Below are 22881 nucleotides of genomic sequence, written 5' to 3' on the forward strand. Positions count from 1 at the left end.
GGTTCCCTGACCAGGAACCGGTGCAGGGACATGGGGGCCACTGACCAGGAACCGGTGCAGGGACATGGGGGCGCTGAGGGTCACTAACCAGGAACTGGTGCAGGGAGATGGGGGCGCTGGGGGTCACTGATCAGGAGCCGGTGCAGGGACATGGGGGCGCTGGGGGTCACTGACCAGGAACCTTGCAGGGTCATGGGGGCCACTGACCAGGAACCGGTGCAGGGACATGGGGGCGCTGAGGGTCACTAACCAGTGCAGGGAGATGGGGGCGCTGGGGGTCACTGATCAGGAACCGGTGCAGGGACATGGGGGCCACTGACCAGGAACCGGTGCACTCTGGGATTGCACGCCGACACCCGATTGTGATTGACAGCTGGCGAACCGCCCATTCCGGTGACGTAAAGTCTTATGGGGCGGGGCTTCCTGTGTCACGGCGACGATGGGGAGTGACGAGGCCGCGTCGGCGGTGCCGATAGACGAGTTGAGCAAAATGCGGATCACCAGCTTGTGGAGCGTCTTGCTGTCTGTAAGTTGTCGGCGGTGCGATGGCGATGGTGAGGGTGAGGGTTGGGGTGAAGGTGTAGCTGTGTTCCCGGTCCTGTCCCGGGAGTGAATGAGGTTCTACATCCTGCGGCCAACGGGCGGTTGACCTGACGTCAGGAGCGACATGCGTCATCATCACGTCGCGCGCCTTTGACGTCACGGGCTTGTGACGTCATGTCGGTCAGCTGTGCTGAGGATTGCACCAAACCCTTCAGTAGCAACCGAGGGTGGCTGGCAATCGGTGATTTTTGTCTTTAGAGCTTTCTTGTGAGGTGACCCTCGTATCTGGAACCAGAACTTGTTGGACTTCTATTCCTGATGAAGGGCTTTTGCCCTAAATGTCGATTTTCCTGCTCCTCGGATGCTGTCTGACCTTCTGTGCTTTTCCAGCACCACTCTAATCTCGGCTCACTTTTCCAGCATCTGCAGTCCTCACTTTTGTCCACTCCTAGCTGTCAGCCTGCAGGACTGGCATTAGCTCTGCATTTGGGTACCCTGCATGAGGCTCATCCAGGCTGGTGCTCGTGTCACATCATCAGGGAAGTGCTGCCCCATCATGGGTACCAGCCTTCAGGTGAGGTGTAAACCTGATTTCCTGTCTGTGTACCCTCATCAGTGGAGAAAAAATATCCGTCCACAGCAGCACTTTCTGTTTTCTGCCTATTAGCCAATTCTCTGCACATGACCTGACCTTGAGTGAGGGACCTTGTTGAACACTTCTTGAAAGTCCAAATACAGCACATCTATCCACTTCTATCCCTTCTATCCACTTTGGTTGATACTTCCTTGAAAAACTCCAATAAATTAGTCAGATATAATTTCTTTTTAATGAAATTGTGCTGACTCTGCTTGAACAGATTATCATTTTCCAAATATTTTGCTATTACTTCCTTAATTTTCCAACAAAAGATGTTAGGCTGATCAGCCTATAGTTATCCCTTTCTTAGAATCTCTCCTTTTTTATTGGAATATATTTTTGCCTCGAGTCATGAATTGCTTTCTAAATGTCTAATTCTCATCATTTAAATTGAACACAGTTGTTTCCAGCCCCAATTTCTCATACTTGGACTGAATATTAAAATCTATTACGCTATCAGAACTACTTCCTTGGGGATCTTTAACTTGGAGGTCTGTTATTAAACCAACCTCATTACTCATTACCAGGTTCAAGACAGCCTGCTCCCTATTTGGATCCATGACCTTTTATTCTAGGAAGCTGTTCCTAATGCACTGTATGAATTCTTTGTAGTAGCTACACTTTCCAATTCAATTAACCCAATCAATATGAAGATTAAAGTCACCTATAATTATTGTTCTGTTCTTTTTACATGCTCGTATTATTTGTTTACTTATAGCCTTTCCTACAGAGTGGCTACTGTTTTGGGGTCTCTGACTTCACATCCATTTTTATTGATTGCTCCTCATTGAGGTAATCTACCTTGAGACATTTTTTCGCGTTAGCAGTGGTTCATAAATTTAAAATGCTATAGCTTTCAATAGTCTTTCTCACTGCATAGATTTCTGGACTTTTGTCATTTCTTATGTAAACTAAGACATGTAATTTTGTAATTAATATGTTTGGAATGTTGTTATGAATTAGGTGCAGCTGCATAGTCTTTTAGAATAATGCCACTTTGGTTTTACAGTTCAGGTTACTGATGAGATTGAGATTAGATTCCCTACAGTGTGGAAACCGGCCCTTTGGTCCAACCAGTTCACACCGAGCAGACCACCCAGACCCATTTTCCTCTGACTAATGCACCGAGCACTATGGACAATTTAGCATGGCCAATTCACCTGACCTGCACATCTTCGGACTGTGGGAGGAAACCCGAGCACCCAAAGGAAACCCACGTAGATACTGGGAGAATGTGCAAACTCCACACAGTCGCCTGAGGCTAGAATCGAACCTGGGACCCTGGTGCTGTGAGGCCGCAGTGCTAGCCACTGAGCCACCGTGCCGCCCCACTCTCATTGCTTTTTGCTTGTGCTTTTTGTTTAAAATAAAACTTATCTTGAAATTAACCTTAAAGCAAGTGGCTTGAATAGTCAGCTATAGGTTTAACATTGAGCTCCTTTAATTTATTTGTGCAGAGGATGTGGCAATGCTGGTAAGGCCAGCAGCATTTATTTCCTGTCCCTAATTACTCTTCAGGTGGGAGGTAGTGAACTGCCTTCCTGAAGTGCTGCAGTCCATGTGGATGAATGGATTCTGACAGCACTAGCATTGTTTTGGTACAATCAAGTGATTGGTTTGACTTGAATTAAGTGTCACATGTCATCCAGATTGGATTAGGATTGCAGATCTCCTTCCCTAAAAGGCTTTAGTGAACTTGTTGGAATTTTACAGAAATCCAATATGGTAGTTTCATTGTTACATTTTGATCCTAGCTTTATAATCGAATTTCAGTTAATGAGTTGAATTTAAATTTCCCAACTGCCGTCTTGGAATTTGAACTCATATCTCCAGGCCATTAGTTCTGACATCAGTAATATAACCATTTAGCACTGTTCTCAGTGCCATTTGGAGAACTATTCATCAGCATATAAGGAACAATTTGTAATATTATAATTTGATTACATGTTCTGGCAGTTATATATGGCAAGATGTTACTTTTCTATTCTGAAGGCTCTACAGAGTCACCAACATCATTATTGATTTTGTCTCATATGTGCAAAGTTCATTTGGATTGGTTTACAAATTCATTCATAAGATAAAAAATTCAGATGGGCACAATATTTCTGTGCATGACACCAACAGATTAACTATCACAGAGAAAGGTGAATTAAATTTTAATCCTTTTTTATAATTGACTTGCAGACCTTCAAGAGCATTAAATATAATGTTAGGCTACAGGCTTAACATGCAACATGAATTATGTTGTTCAGTCAGGTATTTTAGTCATGTGTTGATGTCAACACTTTTTTGTTTTGTCTTGTCTAAAATGTCTTAAAATCATCACTGGGCAGCACTGCAAGTAGAGTTGCCGACAGAGCTCGTAAATTTGTTCCTGCAGTTTGATCAACAATGATGATGTTGCATTTGTTGCCTATTCATTATTTTTTCTTCTAAGATGGCAAAGTTAGGGGCTATACCTTTCATGTTTAAGTCCATGTTTCTACCATTTCACATCAGATTGTGAATTTACCTAGCAGTTTACTAACCAATGGATCCACAGATTTAGGATTATGCCTCAGTCCTTCATACCTGGTCTGCCATCGAGTAAGGTCATGGCTGATCTGATTGTGATCTGAACGTCACTTTCCTAAATTCCCCACCTTTACCTCCCAGCACCTGCCCCTGCCCCAATAAGCCCAGACCTTCGTGCCTAACAATGATCTATCTTTTATTATTCATTCATTCATGATACATGGGCATTCGTTAACTAGGCCAGCATTTTTTGCCCATCCCTGTGTTCTTGAAAAGGTGGTAGTAAGCTGTCTTCTTGACCTGCTTACGTTTTTGGTTTGTAGGTGCATCCGTAGTGCTGTTCGAAAGGCACTTCCTGGATTTTCACCCTGCAACACTGAAGCAAATTGTGTTGTTGGAGCTGTCTCCTTGTGGACAAGTGGAGAGTATTCCAGCTTATTTGATTTGTGACTTAAAGATGTGTACATGCATTAGACAGTCAGGAGAGGAGTTACTACAAAATCCCTAGCCTTTGACCTGTTTTTGTATCTTATCCAGTTCAATTTCTGGTCAGTGGGCCCCACTAGATATTGAGGAGAAAGTGAGGTCTGCAGATGCTGGAGATCAGAGATGGAAATGTGTTGCTGGAAAAGCGCAGCAGGTCAGGCAGCATCTAGGGAACAGGAGAATCGACGTTTCGGGCATTAGCCCGAAACATGGATTCCTGAAGAAGGGCTAATGCCCGAAACGTTGATTCTCCTGTTCCCTAGATGCTGCCTGACCTGCTGAGCTTTTCCAGCAACACATTTCCATCCCACTGGATATTGCTAATGGAAGTTTCAGTAATGAAAATGTCAAGGGATGATGGTCAAATTCTCTTGTTAACAATAGTCACTAATGTGGCTTGACTGTTATTCGCCATATATCAGCTGAAGCATAAGAATACCAGCTGTTTCAGTGTCTGATGAGTCATAAAAGGTGCTGAACATTGTGCAATCCTAAGTGAATATTTCCACCTCTGACCTCACGATGGAGGGAAATCATTGAAACAGCTGAAGATGCTTGGGCCTAAAACACTGTCCTGAACAACTCTTGCAGAGATGACCTGGTGATATCCAACAGCCACAAGTTTCTTCCTTTGTGTTAGGTATGACTCCAGTCAATAGAGAGATTTCCACTTGATTCCCACTGATTGCCATTCCGCTGGGCCTCTTGATGTCATACTTTGTCAGATACAGTCTTTATGTCACTTCATATAAATTGTTTATTTGCATTGTAAGTAGTTAAGGCCATAGTTCCATTTCATCAGTTTTAGCTTGCTAACCCAAAAAAAGACCCATTTACCCCAACTGTCTGCTTACTTTTAACTAGCCAAACCTTAAAACATGCTACAAAGTTTTGGTTTCCAGCATCCACAGTTATTTCAGTTTTTGCTTAAACCATGTTAATTTGTTACTTCAATACCTTGAATTCTTATTTTATGTAGTAATCTTTTTGAGCTTACCAAATTCCTTTGGATAATCCATACACCTTGCATTGGCAGTTCCCCTTTATCCACCTTCATCCATGTTACCTTTAAAGATTCTTAATCACTTAGTTAATTATGACTTCTTTTACCTTACAGTTGTCTAATGATCCTGCTGCAACTTCCTTAATAATAAATTCTAGCAATTTCCCTATGATAGATGTTAAGCTAACTTAGATTAGATTAGATTACTTTACAGTGTGGAAACAGGCCCTTCGGCCCAACAAGTCCACACCGACCCGCCGAAGCGTAACCCACCCATACCCCTACATTTACCCCTTACCTAACACTACAGGCAATTTAGCATGGCCAATTCACCTGACCTGCACATCTTTGGACTGTGGGAGGAAACCGGAGCACCCGGAGGAAACCCACGCAGACACGGGGAGAACGTGCAAACTCCACACAGTCAGTCACCTGAGGCGGGAATTGAACCCGGGTCTCTGGCGCTGCGAGGCAGCAGTGCTAACCACTGTGCCACCGTGCCGCCCAGAGAATTACAGTCTTTGCTGCATCCTTGACACTGAGGTTGTTATTGATTAGACACTTACTTGTCTAATTAAGCATGACGCATGTCTTGGAAATGATGTTCTCATGACATTGTTGCTGCCCAGACTCTGGGCTGGAGAGTGAATTGCTGAAGTGCCTCCCAAAGGTTGTACATGCTGCAGCCAGGTGATGAAAGATGGAAACACAAACACTCAAAACAGAACTACTGAATAAACTAGCTGCTCTATCCAGAAGGATGATTGGTGTTGTAATCTGCAGGTGGATTTTGTCATTCGTGTGTTGTCGGGGCTGCTGGATAGACCAGAATTTATTATGCATCACTAATTGTCCTAGAAAGCGTGTTGGTAAGCTGCTGCATTGAACCACTGCAGTGGGGCCACCCACAATGCTATTAGGAAGGGAGTTCCAGGATTTTAATGGAGTAACAGTGTTGGAATGGTGATATCGTTTCAGCTTAGCATTCTGTGTGGCTGGGAGGCAAACTTGCATTGTTACTCCCATTTAGGTGTATGGCAAATATTCCATCACATGCCTAATCTATATCTTATAGCTGGCAGAGAGGCTTTTAACAGAGAGTTGACTGACAACCCCCTGATGCTAACAGTTGGGATTCTGCAATGTTGGTATCGTTTGAAAGGCAGTGGTTAATGGTTGGGCTTTCTGTCACTTTCAGTGGTGCCAACCTTCATCGCTGTGGTGCACCTACCATCCAGATCAGGACATCCAGGTCCTATTGTTGGTTGACTCAAATTTTGGGAATGGATGCAAGATATTGGTCTGCAGTGGTTGTAACATAGAGAGAAGAATTAAAAGTCCTTCATGTTTTTTTAAAACAAATGATTAATAGATTTTTTTTGTTTGCATGAGCTACCCCCACTCTAGAGTTTGGCCAATACTTCATAGAGTCATAGAGATGTACAGCATGGAAACAGACCCTTCGGTCCAACCTGTCTATGCCGACCAGATATCCCAACCCAATCTAGTCCCACCTGCCAGCACCCGGCCCATATCCCTCCAAACCCTTCCTATTCATATACCCATCCAAATGCCTCTTAAATTTTGCAATTGTACCAGCCTCCACCACATCTTCTGGCAGCTCATTCCATACTCGTACCACCTTCTGCATGAAAATGTTGCCCTTAGGTCTCTTTTATATTTTTCCCTTCTCACCCTAAACTTATGCCCTCTAGTTCAGGACTCCCCCACCCCAGGCAAAAGACTTGGCCTATTTATCCTATCCATGCCCCTCATAATTTTGTAAACTTCTATAAGGTCACCCCTCTGCCTCCAACGCTCCAGGGAAAACAGCCTCAGCCTGTTCAGCCTCTCCCTGTAGCTCAGATCCTCCAACCCTGGCAACATCCTCCTCCATGTTTGAAAACATGCCTCAAGATGTGACTTCTCCCAGTTTTGTAGTGAGTCGAAGCGGGTTTATATTGCAGGGGAAACACACCAATAATATGTTTTAGTACACTGCAATAGTGCAGTGGGACGCAGGTTGATTCTTTTTTCCCAGGCAACAACCTCCAACCCTGGCCCTTGACTGGAAATTCGGTAAAAATTGTGCTGAACAGAAAATAACTTTTTTTTTAAAATGGAGAGGGTTAATAATAAGAAGGTCTTAGCAATGTCATTGCTGTCCTGTAGAGGGCTTGGTGCAGTTTATCCAGCCACAGACCTCGTTATTTAAAAAGTAGACATGGGTAGAAGAATTTGCATGCCCTCCCTTGTGAGGGCTCCTCTTCAGTTCTCTGATATTATGGTTGCACTATACATGAAAGAAGTTTAGAATGCCATGGGTGTAAGGAACCATCTTTATTTAAACATAGCTGACCGAACAGTCAGTCAGTGACTTTGTGTGTTATAAGATCCTCTCAGTCATAATCATCAGAAATTAAGTTTCAAATTGCAACAGTGCCAATTCATTTATTCTCCATTCTAGCACTATGCTGAACGTATAGACAGTGTCAAAACCATCTGATGTTGGGCCTGCATTTTGGAGCTATTCATCTACACCAATCTGGTACAGGCAGCCATTTCCATAGGCAAGACCCAATTACATCGCTATCAGCCTTTTGTTAATCTGAGCCTCATTATGTGTCAAAAGCTGTCTGTTTGTAAAGTATGGTCAGCAAATCAAGCCGATCATTGCTTGTCAAAATGAGTGATTCAGTTATGCGTTTGCCAATAATCAAATCTACCCCCTACTAGTAAATAAAGTAGGATATTTAAAAATAAAATGATGCAGTTTCAGTATAATATATGGAATGTTACTGAGGTTGACCACTCAGGAATGGGGTGACTGATGAATGTTCCCAACCTCATTTCCTATGAAGTAGAAGAACTTGTATTGATCTGCATTTTTTGCCTCAGTTCATCCCAAAATTCTTGCAAGACAATAATTTTTGGTATATTCACTGTTATTACATAGGCAATTATGGCAGTTAAAGTTGTTGATTCTCAGTGCCACACTGCAGTTTCATGTGAAATACGGTCATGAGATGCTAATATGGGTCGTGAGCTATCAATTTTGATACCAGAGTGAATGTGTTTTAACTGAATGAAACTATTGTTTTACATGTTTAATAGCAGAATTTGGCAGCACAGTTGGCTAACTGAAGGAAAGAAGAATGAATTTTGTACAAAATGGGTTTGTTTTACTTTTGGCACAGAGCAGTGATGTGATTAGATACTAGGCACTGAGGTGTACAGAAGAGTGTGTAAAGTAGTGTGCAACTTGTGTTGTACAGAGTTCTGTGCAGAGTGGATCAAGTTGCAAGATCCATTTTCGGGTCTTTTGAGAGATCAACTTGGTGAAATGTTCAGAGGCTTGTGCCAGAAACTTTTAATAAAATTGATTAAGGTGGCTATTTTGTAAATTTTTTACTGTTTTCTTTGTGTTCCAGGTTCAGTGGTCAGAGCCGTGGCTGATTGGACTGCTAGCTTTTCATGCCTTTTGCCTTCTACTTACCTTGGCAACAGTTAAATTCTACAGATTTCAGATTGCTCATTTCCTTTTTATGAGTAAGTTGCTTTTATGTTTTTATTGGTGTGAAAAAGCTACCATTGAAGATTTATTGAGTATTCACTCAGTCCAAGGGCCTTTCACAGATTCAACTTATTTGTTAGTATGTGGTTTTGTGTTTATCTTTCAATGTATTTTTAAACATGTCCAAAAGCAATTTTGAAGAATTGATTGTTCTCACTTGTTATTACTGTCCATTATTGGGCGGAATCTACTGTTCCCACTGGTAGCAATTGTTGAGGAAGCAAGGGCAGTTAATTAGATGAGATTGTAGCATACCTAAACCCTCACTTTTTCCTGCCTCCAGTAGAATTTAGTTTGGGTTCAAAGGCACATGGTTGAACTAGCCACCTTGCTTCCAATTATGACTGAAAACGTGTTGCTGGAAAAGTGCAGCAGGTCAGGCAGCATCCAAGAAGCAGGAGAATCGACATTTCGGGCATGAGCCTTTCTTCAGGAAGGGCTCATGCCCGAAATGTCGATTCTCCTGCTTCTTGGATGCTGCCTGACCTGCTGTGCTTTTCCAGCAACACATTTTCAGCTCTGATCTCCAGCATCTGCAGTCCTCACTTTCTCCTAGAAGATTTTAACCTACTGCGAATCCTCTTACAAGGATGCCTTCCTTGAAGAAGTTCTCTTCCTCCAATTATGACTCTATAAAGTTAGCAATTAGGAATCACTAGAGGGCTTAATCCCTTCATCATTGTTACAATCAAGGAGTATTGTAGTACAATGATCGTGTTCCTACCTCTGGGCCAGAAGATTTTGGTCCCAATCTAACCTGTCCTGAAGGTATACCATAATCGGTCTAAACAAGTTAATTAAATATAAGTTTAAAATAAGTTCAACCCAGCTTCTGGCATGCTTACCACCAGGCAGTGTTCATGTCAGGTGAAGCAATGCAGGCAGCTTGTTACCTGAGAGCTGTGGGCAGAGCAGGACTTGTCTCTCAATGAGAAATAATCACTGTGTGATTGAGACACTGGAAGAGGAATCTCACTGACAGTCATGCCATATCCCTTTTCACTGCGACTTCCCACCCACAGACAACTCTTGGAATTATTTATCTTTGATCTGGGTCTTTCACAGTCCTGGGACTGTGGTGGGGAGCTGGGTATTTCCTTCCATCAGCAGCAAAGGCTGCTTCGGTAGTGCCGTGGAGTACAAAGATCGACAGCTTCCGGTTAGCTAGCATCTCTCGTTAGATGAAATTCCCACCCCTAGATTTTAACTCCAGGAGAAGTTCCACTGGTGGCCTCATGTCTTACCAGTCAATGTGTGAATCAGTGGCTTTCCCAAAAAATCACCAGTCTTTCACTGACTCTAATTGGCCAACAAGTTGTCGTGCCATAACAAAAGTCCACCTAATAACACCTTAAGACCAAGGAGGCCACCTTTTCTTTAAAACAGGCACTATCAGCATATTTTGAAATATTTAGTCTTTATTTTAAATTACCCAGCAGAAAAGCAAATCACTTTTATACTGTGCAGGCAGGGTGCCTAATATCAGAATCTTTCTTGATTGATTGGAGACTGTTGTTGAGCTAGTTTACTTTAAATATTCTACCCTATCATTTATTTTTTTTCTGAATGGGTTCATGGTTTGCTGACCATTCCGTCTGTTACAGGGTTTCTGAACAGCCCTAATGCCTCTAGTTTATTTTGTTGTAAATACATGGCAGAGCACCTGATGAGCTCCATGCCTTGCTGACCGTGACTGAGAAAGTGTGACCACAGATTTTGTTGAAACGATGTTTGACTAATATCCATTAAAATTCTTATAGATTTATCATATAGAAGCTTAAGGCTACAAGATATTGCAAAAAAAAATGCTAATTTTATTCAAGTACTGCATGTATGTATTATAAATGTCAGCTACAAGAGAGAACTTAGCGAAAGAGAATGTTGCTCCATTTTCAATAACATAAGTTTTGTTACTTGTTTGAGCTGGTGGTACACATAGAGTCATAGAGTCACACAGCATGGAAACAGACGCTTTTGTCCAATTAGTCTACTCCGTGTTCCCAAACTAAACTGGTCCCACTTGCTTGCATGTGGCCCATATCCCATCAAACCTTTCCTATTCATACACCTGTCCAAATGTCTTTTAATTGTTGTAACTGTACCTTTTATCCACCACTTTGTTTGGCAGTTAATTCCACATGCTATTTTCTTTTAAAAAAAACTCGCCCCTCATGTCCTTTTTAAAACGTTCTCCTTTCACCTTAAAATTATGTCCCCTAATTTCAAACTCCCCCACTCTAGGGAAAAGACCCTTGCTAGTCATTTTATTTGTGCCCATCATGATTTTATAAACCTCCGCAAGGTCAACTTTCAACCTTTAACACTTTAGTGAAAAACATCCCAGTCTATTCAGCCTATTTGTTATGATTTAAGCCCACTGTTCCCAGCAAATGTTTCTATATTGCAAAGCCATTAGAAGTATGATATTGTCTTCCAAACTATGAAGTAGATAAGCCTGCAGGGAAAGCAAAATGTTTTCTATAATCTACATGCGTTGGAAACACTGAAAATTATGTTGCAGGCCAAACCCATTTGAAACTTTGCAATTTTACTGCTGTAAATTTTGCACGATACTTGGCATTGTCATATGATTACTGCCACTAGAGGTCAGTATGATGCTTTGTAAATGTTCTGAAAACCTTCTGCAGTAAATGTGGAAGCACTTTACAAGTACAACTAACCTATTACATTGTGGAACAATGATACAAGATAGTAATTTTTTTTTTAAAAAAAGAGCAATTTAACTGAATCTAAATTTCTTACTGTTTAATTCACACCTACAATTTGATAGCTGGTATTCTACTCAGTGCTATGAAGAAATAGAAGCACAGTCATTGGGGTTTAATTGAAGGGAATCCCAACTATTGTAGTGCTAGTCACCAGCTGTCCACATAATATATCAATGTAGACAAGCCTTTAATACAGTTAGGTGAAACTTCTAACTTTATAATCTTTAATGGTTCATTATGAAACTCTTTATGTGAACAAGGCTGAGAGTCACTGAGATTTTTAGAATCTGAATCTTCCCACTGGCTTCCTATTCTTCTGCAATCCCATGATGATTTATTATTCTGACTCATTTTTCATTTAATTTTAAAATCCATTTTGACTAGCCAACTTTTATATTCCTTGAAATAGTCAGAGATTCCCAAGTTTAACTGTTTAATTTGTCATCTGCAAATTGTTGATGGATTCTCTTTAGTTTTGCCTTTTACCAGGTTTCTGACTCAAAATCTGTAGAAGTAATCTAATTATAGCAATTATGTTTTACTACATATAAGGTTTCAATTCAGCTTGAAACTATGTGTGGTTCATGCATGTGAGATAATGAAGCAAACTTTTAATACCATTGAGTTATTATTTCTTCTGGTCAAATTGCTTTTATAGCCAAACATGTTGGCATTGTGAGTCTTAACTATTAGTGTATAAATCAGGATCAATATATACTGTAAACATAATTGTGAGTTGTTTTGAAGTGAATTTTCTTGATCATAACAGTGGCTTAATGGATTTACACTCTAGTTTTATCCAGCCTAGAATCTGCTACCTCAAAAGTGACAGTATAGAGGCATACATCAGTGATAACCAGAATGTTAGACAACTTAGTTATTTGTCATTGAGCATAAAAGTATTTTTTAGATTACAAAATGAAACATCTTAAATTGGAAGTAGCATTGCATTTGTGCAGTACTTCATAGTCAATTTCATAGTCAATACCGAAGCAGAATTGAAAAATGGAATCTTTACCTAACATTCCTGTGCTGCGCACTGTGTTGCAGCTAATGACAGCTTAGAAGTACACAAGTAAATCCCTGAGTCACTGTCAGGCTAAATAAATGCTTCAAGAAGCAAAAGTCAGAAAATTTGCAAACATTTGAATATCCACATTTCAAAAGAAGTAGAAACTTAGAGCTCATGGTGAGAGTGAAGTCTATTGTTTGTTTTTTTTTAAGATAATTAAGAAGGTATGAATCCTTTGCAAAGTTTGGATATGGGTGTTACAATAACAATAGGCTTTAAGGAACAGTAACAGTACAGAGATGTACATAAAAGTAGATAGCATGGGAGATGTTTCAGGAGGATGAGACTTGGGTATTGGTGGTCAATAGTACTCTGTATAATATGGCTCAAGATTCCAAAGTGTCAAAGGTTTCCTACCTAACTGATGGAGTTTATTTTAGTGTTCTTGCACTCCACCCAGCGGTGTCTGCTGATACTTTAATCAGGCAAATGGCATGATAACACAGAGTCAGCAGTTAGTCTCCTTTTATGGTTAAATGAACAATGTAGTCAATTGAGGAAAAATACTTTTTTAAACGTTTGGATTCATCATGGTAGGGTGAGTATGTTATTGGAGTTTTTTATGTTTATCTTTGTGCTAATACATTGAAAATATGAAGTATTATTAAATTATGCATCTGGCATTAATTGAGCTTTATTGTTGGCTCTTGAACCTCAGGACTAACTTGTGCTGTTGACCACTCGGCAATGTATATGGCTATACTGGATACAAAACCTGACACCATTGCATGCAAATGTATTTTCTTAAAGATGAGCTCAAGGTCACGTGACAGGATTAAGAAAACAGCATTGGTACTGTTCCAAGGCTCTCAATTAGGACAAGTTCAAAAGTTATACTTCAGAACTGCAGATGTCCTATTTCAGTGTCCAAAAAAAAGCAATTTTTTCTCTTCTGGAAACGTGATAGGCAGCATCCCTGTCCAGACATAATGGGGTCTCTGTCGAGATCAGGGCCAATGTACCTAACATCACCCTGCTTCTAATTTGTTAATTGCCTTTCCTGACCCAACATGGATTATTTTTACTATGCAGCCCTCCCAGGGACTCATTCCCCTTGACCACACACAAGCTGTTTACATTAGAATGGCAGTGTTACTGCAAATTGGAACAACTTTGCATTTGCACACAGCCTCAGTCAGTGAAAGAAAACTGCATGGTAAAAAAAGTAATGTGTGTGCCCAGTTTGAAGAATAAATAGAAGTAAATTAACAGGTATTGAATTCCATATTTACCCAGATTCCAATATGTCCATGATTTTTATTTCTTCCATTCTCCTCCTCCCAACAAAAATGGATATTAGGAATATGATGAAAACTTTCCTGAAGTTACCTTATTGCATTTAAAATCTGTATCTGAACTCAAGGACGAAAGTAATAACTTTGGTTCTGCATTGTAAAGTGTCCACACAAGCAATATGAAGCTGGGATGCTTTCCCTGTTAACTTCACACTGTTATAAGGAATAGAATATGTGTAACTTGTATAGCATTCACTGATTTTAAAAATTCTGAATTCTATTGTATTTTTTAAATCAACTTAAATGTCAAAACGTCTACTGTTGGTATCACCAGGTTGTTCATAAGTGGAATTAAAGTTGTCTATTTAATTTAATAATTGAATATTTATCCTTTGTTATTACTATATTCTTTTCTCTTTATTGCAGTTGTGTTGGTATTCTGTGCAGAATACATTAATGAAATGGCAGCATTGAACTGGAGGTAAAGGCAATGGAAATTCCTGTGGCGTTAAAACTCTTATATACATAACATCGGAAGCTTCTCAAATTAATATTGTTTCATTCATTTCTTAGACTTGAGCACTTTAGATATATGTTTCAAAAAGTCACTGATAGTGGCACAGTGGGTCAGTGGTTAGCACTGCTGCCTCACAGTGTCAGGGACCCGGGTTCAATTCCAGCCTCGGGCAACTGTCTAAGTGGAGTTTGTACATTCCCCCCATGTCTGTGTGGATTTCCTCCGGGTGCTCCAGTTTCATCCCACAATCTAAAGATGTGCAGGTTAGGTGAATTGGACATGCTAAATTGTCCGTAGTGTTCAGGAATATGTAGGTTAGGTGCATTAGTTAGGGGTAAATATAAGGATAATAGGGTAGGGGAATGGGTCTGGGTGGGTTATTCTTCGGAGAGTCAGTCTGGACTTGTTGGGCCAAAGGGCCTGTTTCAGACTGTAGGGATTCTAGGAGGATTCTAGCTTGCCATGAATAAATCAGATTTGATGTGCTAATCAAGTAATATATCATGCAGTTGCTGTGCTCAAGTTGAATGTAATCCTCCCACTGTATTGTTATGAAAGCTGTGAATTAATGTGAAATATAATAAATTCTCTATTGTTTAAGCTCTGTTTTAGCAGAAAAACAAATGCTGGAACAGGGTAAGTGTTTGATTTTAAAAATTGCTTGTGACTCCATTTTCATCATTGCTACTTTTAAAAATTGCTGTTCTTGCTATGAGTCTGATTAGATTAGATTCTCTACAGTACGGAAGCAGGCCCTTTGGCCCAACAAGTCCACACCGAACCTCCGAAGAGTAACCCACCCAGATCCATTCTGATACATTTATCCCTGACTAATGCACCTAACACTATGGGCAATTAACATGGCCAATTCACCTAACCTGCACATCTTTGTGATTGTGGGTGGAAAACGGAGCAGCCAAAGGAAACCCAAGCAGACACGGGGAGAATGTGCAAACCCCACATAGATGGTTGCCCGAGGCCGGAATCGAACCTGGATCCCTGGCACTGTGAGGACGCAGTCCTAACCACAGAGCCACCATTGCTGCCTCGTGAGTCCCTGGTTATTTCAACTTAACCCAACTAACTACTATTCACTGTATCCATGAATGGTTTAGACATGGAGCTTGGGCCAGCAATGTCCAATTTTTTTTTCAGATGATACAATATAGGAGAAATAGTAGATTGAGGACCAAGAAAGTTACAAGGAGATATCAGGCTATGCTGGCAGAATGGAGAAGAAAGTGGCAGGTGGAATTTAAAGTTATCAAATCTGAGGTGAAAAATCTTGTGGTAATAACAACAACGTTATAGTTATACTTCGGCAGGAAGGCAAATAAAGAGTAGATCAATTTGGTGGTTCAAATAAAAAAAAGGACTTTATCGCTTACATGAATGAGACGTAATGGAAAATTAAGTTTTATAGCGAGGGTTGTAGAACATACAAGTCGAGATGCAATGATGAATTTGTATGTAATCTTAAGATCAGAGCTTGAGTACTTTTGGGTTCCAAGCCATATTAGAAACATTGAGATAATATTGAAAATACAACACAGAGTCATTGGGATGTTGCCTAGTGTGAAGAAGTCCAATGAAGAAGGAGATCTGAAAATTTGAGGCTGCTCATTAGAAGAGGAGTGAGTCACTAGAGCTGTTTAAAATTGTGAAGGCTTGGAACAGGGTAGATAGAATCAAACTATTTCTAATGAGTGGCAGATCAAGAATAAAGCGACAAGGCTATAAAAGTCAAATGCAATTATTTAGCATGGAGAGCAATGAAAAACATGATTGCGCAGAGGACTGAGACAGTGCAATGTGCTAGCAGAGTTAGAGATTGAAGCAGAAGTCGTGTCCACTATGACAATATTTAAGAAAAGTTACATAATTGAATGAAAGGGGAATAAAGGAATGAAGAACCAGGTTGTGTGTATGGCATTAGTACTAGTGCTTGGGTGGTAGGTAAACACCAGGATGACTAAAATAAAAGCAAAGTATTGCAGATGCTGGAGATATGAAGCAAGAATAGAAAATGCCGAAGAAACAGCAGGTCTGGCAGCATCTGTGGAGAGAGAAACACTTAACATTTCAAATCTGATATGACTTCTTCAGATGGTCGCTTTTATGCTGTTTGGCAGTTGGAAGGAGGAGCAAATGGAACAAAGGGTGAGGGTGCCTTAAGCAAAAGATAAAAGGAGTGCTAAACTACGCAAGGAGAGATAGAAGTGTAAAGTATGTGCAAGTGATAGGTGTGACAGGGAGTCCACTCTGCTGAAAACAAAGCCAGCAAGCCATACGCAAGATATGAGGTTTGTTATAATAACAATGGAGGACACAGATCATGCTCTGAAGTTGTTGAACTCAATGTTGTTTTGAAGGCTGTAAAGTGCGAAAGTGAAAAGTGAGGTGCTGTTCCTCCAGTTTGCGTTCAGTTTCATTGGAACACTGAAGCCAACCCAGGGTAGAAATATTAGCACAAAAGCAAAATGGTTTATTGAAATGGCAAGCAACTGATGAGAGTTGCGGAGATATTCTGCAAAGCACTCAACAGTCTACATTTGGTCTTTCCTGTGAAAAGAAGATTGCGTTTTGACCAGTGAATACAGAAGACTAGATTGAACAAAGCACAAGTAAACCACTGCTTCACTTGGAAACGTGTGTTTGAGGCTTTGAACAGTGAGTAGTGAGGAGGAGAGGGGTTTAATGGAGAGAATAGTCCCTGCAGAAATCTAACAATGGAGGGAAGGAGAAGATGTATTTGGTTGTAGTATCCTGTTGGAGTTGGCAGAAATGGCAGTGAATTATCCTTTGTGTGCCTACTGATGGGATTGAAAGTGAGAACAAGGAGGAGCCTATTGCTTTGGTAGGAAGGGGAAGGCATAAAGGGAGAAATGTGGGAAGTGGGTCAGACATGGCTGACAGCGCTATTCACCAGAATGGGAGTTGTTGCTATCAGCAGGTTTTTTTTTTAAAAAAAAGGTATGTGCTAACTGAAGATTTTTAGCTAATCTTTCTTCATTGCTCTTTTCATCAAAGACATAACAGCGAGCACTAAACAATACTAGTAACCTCTATCAATTAGTTACTTTCTTCTTTGGTTTGTAGTTCTTGTTCATTCTGTGAAAATTAGCAATACAATACAATACATTTTTCTTAAAATTTTAAACAAATACTCAGATTTTCAATTCTTTTTTCCAGATTATTCTCGATGTACCAGTACTTTGATTCCAATGGGATGTTCATTTCACTTGTCTTTTCAACACCACTTTTATTGAACACTATGATCATCGTGGTATGAATTCATTTCCATTTATCTTAGTATTTCCAGTTCTTCAGAGTTGCAATTTTTTTTCCCCACAATTTAACCACTTTCTATTGTTTTCTTAGATTGTGTGGGTGTACAGAACATTGGCAACTATGACAGAACTGAAGTCATTGAAGCAGAAAAGAAGTGCGAACAAGGCAAAGGGAAAGAAAGATAAATAAGACATTTTTATCTCTAAAGTTGTTCTGAAGCCCTGCACATAGTCTCCAAATCATCCAGGATTATCTCTTTGTCCACTCTGTACAGCTGGGCAAAGCATCATCGTGAATGTAAACCTAGGAGATGTTAAAGGTGTTATTGTTGTTTACACCTGTGCTGACTTTTTAACTCCTATAAATGAATTAGGGAAATATAGCCTTTGTTGCTATAAATCTCTCTCGTGGTCTCTTAGCGCACAGCATGTTCTTCTTTGTTAAATAATGATTAGACATCGAACAGGATCAGTCATATGTCAAAATTAGTCTTGATTACTCGGCCTAGGAGTGACTTGGTGTTCAGTTTCTGTTTTTAGCACAAGTGTGCAGGTCTTCTTAAAACACAAACTGAAGGCTGGAAAATGATGAGTGACATTTGATATGTACCTCAACATATATGAAGCATTTCAGTCGAAGACACAGTTTACTTTTTTGGCTAATTTACATATCAGTTCAGAGTCTTGTTTACACTTCACATCATGGTAAATTCCATGTTTTGAACATGTCCTTGAGCTTGTGAACAGTGCATATTGCACTGTTATTTTACATGTACTTTATTCATCGGTGTCTTTATCAATGTTGCCTTTAGCTGCCACAAGGGTTTTTACAATACAAAGATAACTTTTCCTGGAAATGAAAATCCAGCACTTATTTTGAGAGTGTGGGTGTATGTGAAGAGGCATGCGATACAATGGTTTATTTAGCTCTCACTATATGGGATATAGGGTAGATATGAGCAAAATATCTGAAAAGTATGGTGGGCTGTTTGTCCAAATTCTTTGCAGAAGTGAAGAGCCAAAAAATGCAGTTCTAATAACCAAATTGAGGAGGAAAATAACCTTTGCTATCCACATCGGATACATTTGTACGGGTGAATGCTCTTACTAAAACTACCAGAGAGTACAGTTCAATGAAGGTTATATCATTAAATATCAAATGTGGAATATTTCTGATTCTTTGGGGAATCTAGCTGGAACCCTCAAACGGACTGCATTGGACAATAACTTAACATCTACGTATAACCATTCACAGAATTTCATGTCCTCAGGTGATTTATTCAGCTGGTGCAGCCAACTTTTATTAGGAAGGAACCTATGTCTATAGCAGTCAAATCTTCAAGGCTGGGGTCAGCCAAGAGTTTCCTGATCACCACATGTTTTGTGGTCCTTACCGCCAAATATATTGGTTAGTGGAAAGATTGCAGATTTTCTGCTCTGTACATCTTGTGTAAACATGTTTATAAGTATATATCAGATAGGGATACTTGAGTATTTTTATATATTTGTTGAATATAATTCATCAAATTTTTCCATTTTTTGATTATATTGATAAGGGCACTTTAAAAGATGAAGGAGAGGCCCAGATTATTTATTTTGAAGGGAAGATTAGCAAATTTATAACAGTTACTTTGATGTTATGAAGCAAATATCATACTATTTTGGCTGAACTCAAATGGCCGTTATGTTTCTTCCTTGAAGAAACAACTGCTCATTCATAAATCAGCTGTTTAATCACACATACTTGATGTAGTTATATTCTCTGGGATTTCAATAACAGCAGAATCAATCAATGCATCTACAATAAAAGTCATGTTTCTTTAGTAAAATAATTTAATCTTAAGAGTTTTGATTCAAGACACACTCATCTTCTGAAACTTGGGATTCTGACAGTGCAAGAAGGCAAGAAACATGACATGCCCATTTTCATATTTCCATATACTTAGCCTCTGAGGTGGCAGCCTAAGTAGAATTTTGTGCCTCAGTAGCTGACTGCATGATAATCACTGTAATAATTAGTATTGCAAGTGCTCAAGGAACCAGAACTATATAAGTAGAGATATCTCAGATTTGTGGCTGGAGGAAATCACTGAGATAGGGACAAGTGAGGCAAGTTGGACAAATCTGAAAAAAAATTAAAATTTTTAAATGAAGAACTAAAATAGGTCAGCAATAGGTCAACACCGCAGTGATTGACGAACAAGACTTGGTATAAGTAAAGACTGTTTTGGATGAACTCAGAGTGTGGAGGTTTGAATTGTTAGATTGCATTGACATCAGTGCTCAGAATCCAGCTGTTCACAATGAAGACCAAATGTAATAAAATTTCCAAATGAAACAAAACTGGGGATGTGAATTGTGAAGAAGACTATTTGAACTGGCTAAATGAATGGGCAAGAGCATGGCAGATGGAATATAACATGAATAAGTGTGAAGTTACCTAGTTTGGTAGAGAAAGCAGAAAGGGATATAATGTGTTGATCAAACTACTGCTCTTCAAATATCAAAGACCAGCATCTAAATATATTGGGATAAATTGGAAGAAACCAGAGATATATCCTTGAGGAAATGCCAGAGTTAATATGCAGGAGCACAGAAGGAAGCCATCACAGATGATCTTCCTTAAATTAGACTACAATTAGAAGTAAGAATGGAACCAGGCAATTGCAGCTTCTTCCAGCTAGATAATGAAGAGGTATTGAAGGAAGATGATATGTGAATGTTAATTCCTTTCGAATATATCTTTTGAAATCCGTCCAAAAAGATCCTTAGTTCTGGATAATGCCAGAGGTTTCACGTGATTATTGAATCCATCCATTGAAAGGATAAATAGTTTTGTGCCTTCCCTCACTTTAGCAAGGTGATTCTAAATCTTCTCCTCAACTGATCACTGATTCATTCCTCTTCCATCACTCTGTTGCTCACATAATGGTTTAATCATCTTCAGGTTCTAATGCTCTGTTACTTTGTGTGAAGATAGTGAATGTCTCATTAGGCAGTGAATGCATACTTTATGTTGTATTTCTCCGATGTTTAATTAATTAACCTTCAATTGGGGCTGAGTTGGTTTGAAAACAAAACATTTCTTGCTATGTGCATCATTGAAATTGAGTTCATTATAGTGAAATGGTGTTAAAATGTTATCAGGAATATATGAAAAAAGCATATCTGAGTAGTTAAATATTTGTTTCTTTAAAGTGATAAAATATTTTGAAAATTACTTGCACAAGTCTGTTATACAAAGCATTTAAAAATGCACAAACTTAAAGATTTTTACAATTTGGAGTAAAATTTTACTTAATATGCAAGACACGGTGTGTGCAAAACATGTTCATGGCAGATATATTTAGAAATTGGCAGTGTGTGGTTTACTAGTGATGTTCTGCTTTGGTAAGTCTTTCTTCATTATTTCTCAGGAATATAATTGAAATTAAAACCTAGGGATCTAGAATCAATCACATATCGACACAAGAAAGTACTCAACTGCTTTCATGATTCAGGACGTCCCAAAACACTTTACAAATGATCAGGTACTTCTGAAGTAGAGTCACTTTAATCCTGAAAATGAAGTAGCCAATTTATGCACTATTAATAAATGTCAGCTACGATTAAGTTTTTAACTTTGTATTATAATGCCAAAATATATCAGGTTTAGCTCATAGTGAGAATGCTGTGATTTACCTTTCAAAACTAATGTTCAATGAAGTTGCCAGTACTCAGTTATGACATTGTTTTAATCACTAAAATATAGTTGTTCTTACAGATTGCTAAATAGTGAGGAGTAACCATGGAAATATACGAAAATATATTAGTTTATCAGAAAGATCAATTATTTTTTAGGATTCAAGTTCATAATCTAATGTTTTAATGGCTAACGTAAATGCAGTTTGAAAACAAATCTTCATCAAATAACTAGTATAATTGTAGAGGTATCTGGACCTGAAACATTAACTATGCTTTCTGGGCATAGATGCTGCCAGACCTGCTGAGTTTCACCAGCAATTCTTGTTTTTACTTTTCCATTGACTAGAACTCAATATTAGCTCAAAAATGATTTATGCTTAATGGTTTAACAAGTTCAAGAATTTTGAAAAAATGAAAATCCAAATTTTATCTTCTGCCATTGCAATCAAAGACAAGAATGTCATCTCCGTAATCCCATTGATAAATCCTGAGTCAAGTTTTATCTTTAATATCAAAGTTACATTTGCCAAACTAGCTTTTTTTGTGTGTGCTGTTTCGGGGATGTTGTCAGACTGATATCAATTAGTATATGAAACTTTTTATGAATGTATGCCTTCGAATCTTTACAAGGAGTTGGATTGAAACTACTAAAGCTTATAAAATGTGAAGTGAAACAAGCCATAGCTGTTGTTTACATGTAAAGGTTTAAGGAAAATAATGAAGGATTAAATCTGAGTGATCATATAGAAATAGAAACCAGTTTGTTTATCAAGCTGTTGACAGCTTGTGAATTGAGTTGGATTTATTTTCTATTTCATCTTAATAGTTTCTTAAAACATTTTTGTGCATTTTAAAAAAGTGTCATCAGCTGTGTTTCAGGCTCCCTGCCTGCCACTAGTCAACCTCTTGAATTCCTAACTTGGGAACAATAGGATTCCTAATTTCTTAACCCATTAAGAACTTTCTCTTTGCTATTATAAATAAGTATCTCCATACCAAGACAAGTTATACATTTCAGAAGTTAACTTGGAAAGCAAATCGCTATAACACTTAAAAGAGGACCAGTACTTTAATACTGTTACATGAAGGAATGTCAGGATATGAAACTTGGAGTAATTGGAAAGAACCTATCACATGAAGCATTTTTGCACAATAACATAATCATAGTAGTGCTGAATCTTCCTATATTTGAGCCGTATCATTTTCCGGTAGTTTGCTAAAGGATTTCCCTCGCACCATAGCGACGTTTGCAATTTACTGCTGATCACCTCATTAATCATGCATTGGGTTCCACAGCTCACTGCTCATTCAATCAAGTGGTTATAGTTCTGGAAGTGTCACCACTGGAAAAGTGTGAGGTTATACACTTTGACAGGAAGAAGAGAGCAGCTGTGAATTATTTAAGTGGAGAATTATTTAAATGCAGAAAGCTATGGAACAAAGGGATTTGGGAGTCCTTGTCCATGAATCACAAGAAGCTAACATCCAAATTCTGTGGGTAATCAGAAATGAAAATGGAATGTTCGAATTCAAAAGGAACGGAGTATAACAGTAGTGAGCTTTTGCTAAAACTACATAAAGTAGTAGTCAAACTACA

At 39.1% G+C, this 22881-nt stretch overlaps 1 protein-coding gene across 2 annotated transcripts; it reads left to right on the forward strand.

Annotated features, from left to right (window-relative positions):
• The first annotated feature begins 326 nt into the window (after positions 1 to 326).
• On the forward strand, positions 327 to 20910 carry tmem18 (transmembrane protein 18). Of its 2 annotated transcripts, XM_087978133.1 has the most exons (6): positions 327 to 526; positions 8615 to 8732; positions 14220 to 14274; positions 14912 to 14946; positions 17503 to 17596; positions 17692 to 17708. In XM_087978133.1, the coding sequence occupies exons 1-5, from the start codon at positions 440 to 442 to the stop codon at positions 17577 to 17579; spliced, it is 372 nt and encodes a 123-aa protein (XP_087834259.1). In that variant the 5' UTR covers positions 327 to 439; the 3' UTR covers positions 17580 to 17596; positions 17692 to 17708. The 2 variants fall into 2 exon arrangements, with proteins under 2 accessions (XP_087834259.1, XP_043534724.1); XM_043678789.2 differs by lacking the exon at positions 14912 to 14946 and having other exon boundaries at positions 337 to 526; positions 17692 to 20910.
• The last annotated feature ends 1971 nt before the right edge of the window (positions 20911 to 22881 follow it).

The sequence above is a fragment of the Chiloscyllium plagiosum genome, unplaced genomic scaffold (genome assembly GCF_037043375.1).
Source record: "Chiloscyllium plagiosum isolate Xiang-an unplaced genomic scaffold, Cpla_swu_hap1 HiC_scaffold_3, whole genome shotgun sequence".
In the NCBI taxonomy this organism is placed as follows: domain Eukaryota; kingdom Metazoa; phylum Chordata; class Chondrichthyes; order Orectolobiformes; family Hemiscylliidae; genus Chiloscyllium; species Chiloscyllium plagiosum.

Coding starts and splice junctions, on each gene's coding strand:
- tmem18 (XM_043678789.2), top strand. CDS start 440: ATGGGGAGTGACGAGGCCGCGTCGGCGGTGCCGATAGACGAGTTGAGC. Junction 14,275..17,502: donor ATGGCAGCATTGAACTGGAG/GTAAAGGCAATG, acceptor TCTTTTTTCCAG/ATTATTCTCGATGTACCAGT. Junction 17,597..17,691: donor TGAACACTATGATCATCGTG/GTATGAATTCAT, acceptor TTGTTTTCTTAG/ATTGTGTGGGTGTACAGAAC.